The following is a 5,809-nucleotide window of genomic DNA, read 5'->3' on the forward strand; positions in this document are numbered from 1 at the left end:
AACACTCAATTGGGAAGTTTTACCCCACCCGCCGTATTCACTAGACATTGCTCCTTCTGATTACTACCTGTTTCGATCGATGGCGCATGGCCTGTCTGAGCAACACTTCACATCATATGAAGATACCAAAAATTGGGTCGATTCATGGATAGCTTCAAAAGATAAAGCGTTTTTCCGACGCGGTATCCGTATGCTGCCAGAAAGATGGGAAAAAGTAGTGGCTAGCGATGGACAATACTCAAATAAAACATTAGGTACCGTTCTTTCACAATAAATGCCCAATTTTTGATTAAAAACGGCGGAAACTTATTTATACTCCTAATATGTAGAAAAGGTAGAAGCATATTGGAATGAGAATAGCTGAAATAAGATGTGATAATGGTCGTAAGTATGCGAATTCAAATGTACAGAATTGATGTAAAAGATGAGGAATTGAAGTAGATTTTACGATTCCTTGTTCACCTCAATTAAATGATAAAGCGGAGCGTTTAAATAGTATTATAATGAATAAAATAAGAGCATTAATTTTTTATTCAATATGAGAACAAAATGTGAAAAGAAGCTGCATACAATGGTGGCGATTTTTCTATTAAACAGGTCTCGAACATCTACAACTAAATGCACACCACTAGAGATGTGGGAACACATAAAATCAAAGTCTTTAGAGGCTTCAACTTTTTATATATGATGCATACGCCAAGATTCTTATACCATGAAAGAAATTGGATGAGCGTAGTAAAAAATATTTATTTGTTGGATATGCCCTAGTAGGATATAGAGTGGGATCATATTAGTAGAAAGATTATCATCGCAAGAGATGTTAAGTTTGGCCCAATGACTAAAGACGATAATAGAAAATGAATCCAAATTTCTTCAAAGAGAAATTAAAATAGGAGAGGAACAAGAAGAACAAATAGAATTTATTAATGTAGAATATAGTTTAAAAGAATCTATCTATCAAACGAAGAGGAATTTCAAGATACATTAGAAAAGAACTAAAAACGATGAAGACAATGAAGAGCAGAAGAATTAAGAAGTTTGTAAAGAAATTAGAAATGTCTTAATAAATATAACGATTATATTTTACTAACGTATTCCGAAGCTATTATTTCAGGTTCTGACTATGGAAGAGAGCAATGGAACAGGAGAAAAGTTCGCTTGAAACCAATAACATTTGGAAGTTGGTTAATCCAGAAGAAGTTAAAACGACAAAGCCACTTACTAGCAAATGATTGTTCAAGATTAAAAGGGATGGAAGATATAAGGCGCAATTAGTATTACGAAGATTTGAACAAAAATGTGGTCGATTTTGAGGAAATGTATAGTCTTGTTGTAAGTACCACTGCACTAAGAATTTTGTTTGCCTCAGTTACAATGAGAAAATATAAAATATTAAAACTGCTTTCCTCTACGGGAATTAAAAAAAAAACATCTATATGTACCTGTACATCTGTATATACCTGAAGGTTACAATCAGCAAAATAAAATTTGTAAGCTTAACAAAGCATTATGTAGTCTTAAACAAGATTTGCTTTCTTGAAATCAATCATTTTTTTAATTTCTTAAAAGGTAAAGGCTTTGAACAACTCTTAAATCTGAACTTTGTATATTCGTTAAAGAAAATTAATTAATATTAGGGATATTTGTTGATGATGGGATTTTAGTAGGTGAAAGTCAACAAGAGATGGATAAATTAGTTGAAGAATTAAAGGATGAATTTTAGGTTACTATTACAAAACCTTTCTAGAAATGGAAATAATCAGAAAAGAAGATAGATTGAAATTAAAACAAGAAAATTATTCTCTTAACATGTTGAAAAGGTATCGAATGAAAGATTCAAAATCAAATCCTCGACTCCTATGTAGATACCCTATCGATAAAACTTTGCAGACTGGAACAAGTTTATATTTCCTTACAGAAAAACAATTAGCAGCATTCTATATCTATCAACTAAAACTAGACCAGATCTAGCGTATTCTGTAGGATATGCAAGTCGATTCATCGAAAATTCCACCAGTGATAAAATCATTATCGTTTAACGGATATTCAAATATTTAAAAGAAAGTATAAATCAAGAGATAGCAAATAAGATTGAAGCTGAAAATTCAATTCGTGCCTACACGAATTCAGATTTTAAATCTCCTCAGACCTCTACGAGACTGAGGCGGAATGTGTGTATCAGTGGCTCACAATTGTAGAGAACTTTTATATATTAAAACTTTTTATTATAGATAGAGGAATTATTAAATAAATCTGTTAAAATTAAAATATAGACAATCAAAATGTAATTAAGATAAAATACATGGAGCAACAAAATCGTTCGAAATATAGACATAAACATTAAATATCGTTTTGTACATGATATCATTAAAAATAAAATTGCATCTAAAGAATATTGCCTTACGAAAAATCAAATTGCAGACATTTTAACAAAACAATTTTAACAAACAACATTTTAACATTAATTACGAAATGACATAACCATGAAACATCCATACAGCACAGAAAGATTGTAGCAATGTTACAGCAACATTTCTATGCATGCTTGCAACATTGCAGCAACATTGCAAAATGTTTCCGCAACGTCGCTGCAACATTGCGGTAAAATATCTTTCTTTAGAAATATTGCGATACAATATTGCGGCAATATTCCAATATATTAAAATATATACAAAATTATTTTTAACATACAAAATATTAAAATATATTTAACAATACTTTGTAATGGTGTAATAATTGATATTTTCTATTTATACGAACAATTTGTGGGACATATATACAAATGCTAAACGTTGCAAAAATAATTACACAAATAAATTTGCAGTGCGTCATTATAATAAGGAATGTTTTTTCGTAAAATTGCGTATAATCGAAACAATATCTGTTAAAGTTAAAGTAAATCATCATGTATAATTACAATTACAATAGATTTCCACGTCACCCATGGGGTACTATTGTTGACGCGTTTTAGTGATTTCCCTTATAGGCCTATTCCACTAATACACTTTGCCGTGTATTACTTGCTACACGGCGATCTACTTGCTACATGCCGATGCCACGTACTATATGGATAATAAAAAAGTCAAGAGACATTCCGATAAAGAAATAAATATGAAACAGAGTTTATATATTGTAATATCGCTTACTGTCCGGTTATGTTCTCAGTGAACATAATTTGAAAAAAGATGCCTCAGATCGGCGCCAAATTGCAATAAAAGACCAGCAACAGCAAGATGACCATTTTTGCACGCGATTGTGAATGCCGTGTAAGATTCCTGGCTCTCCTCTCCTAGCATCTGATTGTGAGCGTGAGCATCCGCACCAGATTCCAGTAAATATTGAACAAGATCTAAGTATCCTTCCGCCGCAGCCTCCATCAGAGGGGTGTCTGTACCAAGCTCAATATCCGCTCCCGCCTTGATTAAAAGATCGGCTTTTCACAAGCCAGGACAAGCGTCGTTTCTTTAGTTTTTTTTTATTTTGAGCGTTGATGTCTACATCTTCATTCAAAAGTAAGATGACATATATATATATATTTTTTCTTCGTTATTCTCGTTATTCTCGCTTTTCTTTCATAGAGTAGGTACCTGTATAAAGAGAGAGTAGCACCAATGCTAATTGGTGCCTAATGCTAATTGATTCCGCCATTAGGGGTCCTTACTGTTAGTTAGAAAGAAGACAACGTTAAAGAAAGAAGAAGTTAAGATGAGGAATTGCGTTATACCGTCACCTCAGATGTAAGACACTATATGGCTGCTTGCGGCTAATTATCGCTACTCTCTTTATGTATACTCTATTTTTCCATACAGCGTTTTTCCGACACGTGTTTCGAAATCGGCCGCTTGAGTTTGACCTCTCTTTTTTACTCCGTGATCCTGAGTGGAAGAAATAGCGGTACCACGGAATAATAAGAAGGAGATCAAACTTCTGAGGAGTTCTGAAAGTGGGAAGACCCATGGAAAATCCAGCAGATATGATTTTAGTGCCATCACGCCTTGCGGGAAAAATTGAAAGTATTGATCATCACGTGATCACAGATCACACGTATGTATCTACTACACATATATACATACATACATTCATATATGTAGCCTGAGATCCATAGTCAATACTTACTTTTCCCGCAAAGCGCAATGGCATTAAAATCACATTTTCCGGATTATCCATAGGTTTTCCTACACCGTGTTTCGTGCCCATTTTTTTCATGACCGGCCGCTTGTGTTTGATCTCCTTCTTATGGTGCGATTGTAACATGTAGCGCAGTATTCGGTACGCGATACAGAAACTAACTAGGTAATTATAGATACCGCGCAAACCGTACCGCTTGCTTCTTTTCCTTTCTATTATATGAACCTCTTTTTTCTTTAACATTGTCTTCTTTCTAACAATAGTTTCTCTAATGGCGGAATCAATCAGCATTAGCCATCAATCATTATTGGCACTACTCTTTTTATATAGGTACATACTATATGGAAGAACAAATTCGAACGAAGAAAACTGTCGAAGAAAACTGTATCTGTATGTCAATTTAGAATTTTATAAATTATATTTTTTTTCCTATTTTCCTGTAATTCTGTAAATTTGTGTATTTTCATGCGCAGAATATATTTTGAGAAGGACAGTTGTCATTCAAGTCTCATTTTTATTCTTTTTAATTTCAAAGTTTTTTTATGTCGGTAAATTAAAAAACGATAATTTAATGATAATTTATAACTGTGCATAAATGTATGTATTTTTCACAAAATATTGATGCATTTATCATTTAATCAAATAAAATTAAATTTTATACAAATTGAAATTTCTGTATTAAAAATAAAACGTGCATACATGTGTATTCCGTACGCGTTTTCATGTAGTATATACTTCCAACATTTCCCGCAACGGCACTAAAATCGCATTGTCCCGATTTTCCATGGGTTTTCCGACATCATGTTTCGAGTCCATTTTCATCCTCAAGTTTGGTCTTTTTCTTTTTACTACGTGATCAGGACGCTCCCTTAGACATCGCCATTATTTCAGGTGCAGCGTAGCACAATCTGCGTAACGGCATTTTGTGTTTCAATAAATTTCTGCACAATTTTGCAATTTATCGACTTCTAACGATGAACGCTATAATGGATATAGAAGATTGCGATATCAAGATAAACTTCGATGGCACCCGCACTTCTTTGATGGAAGCTGCTAGTGCAGAACACGTGGATATCGTATCACGCTTGATTACTCACAGGGCCGACGTTAATACTCGATCTGCATCATGTAACACAGCTTACATATATGGATGCGCCGGTGGACACGAAGAAATTGTACGTGTCTTATTAGAGTCAGGTGCTGATGTTGAAGATCACAATGAAGACGGTAATACTCCTTTAATGGAAGCAGCAAGCGCCGGGCATGTAGATATTGTATCTCTGCTGAGTGCTCACGGAGCTGATGTTAATATTCAGTCAAACAACACATCTCTCATGTATGGATGCGTTAATGGACACGAAGAAGTTGTACGTATTTTATTAGATTAGGAAGTTGATATTGAGAATTACAGTGAAGACGGTCGTGCGCCTTTAATGGAAGCAGCAAGTATCGGGCGTGTAAATGTCGTTGCTGATAGCTCACGGAGCTGATGTTAATGCTCAATCTACATAAGGTGACACACCTCTCATCTACGGATGCGCCGGTGGACATGAAGAGTTTGTACGTGTGTTAATAAACTTTGGAGCCAATATCGAGTTTTACAATAAGATCGGTTGTACACCTCTAAAAGCAGAGCGCCGGGAATGTAGACGTCGTGTCTTTGTTAATTGCCCATGGAGCC

The 5,809-nt window shown here is 34.3% G+C and overlaps 1 protein-coding gene across 1 annotated transcript; it reads left to right on the forward strand.

The window, feature by feature from the left end:
• The first annotated feature begins 5,102 nt into the window (after positions 1-5,102).
• LOC108748510 (ankyrin repeat domain-containing protein 17-like) lies at positions 5,103-5,516 on the forward strand. Its single transcript, XM_018486739.1, has 2 exons — positions 5,103-5,395; positions 5,486-5,516. The coding sequence occupies exons 1-2, from the start codon at positions 5,103-5,105 to the stop codon at positions 5,514-5,516; spliced, it is 324 nt and encodes a 107-aa protein (XP_018342241.1).
• Positions 5,517-5,809: the final 293 nt, after the last annotated feature.

This window comes from Trachymyrmex septentrionalis, unplaced genomic scaffold, assembly GCF_001594115.1.
Source record: "Trachymyrmex septentrionalis isolate Tsep2-gDNA-1 unplaced genomic scaffold, Tsep1.0 scaffold109, whole genome shotgun sequence".
NCBI lineage: Eukaryota > Metazoa > Arthropoda > Insecta > Hymenoptera > Formicidae > Trachymyrmex > Trachymyrmex septentrionalis.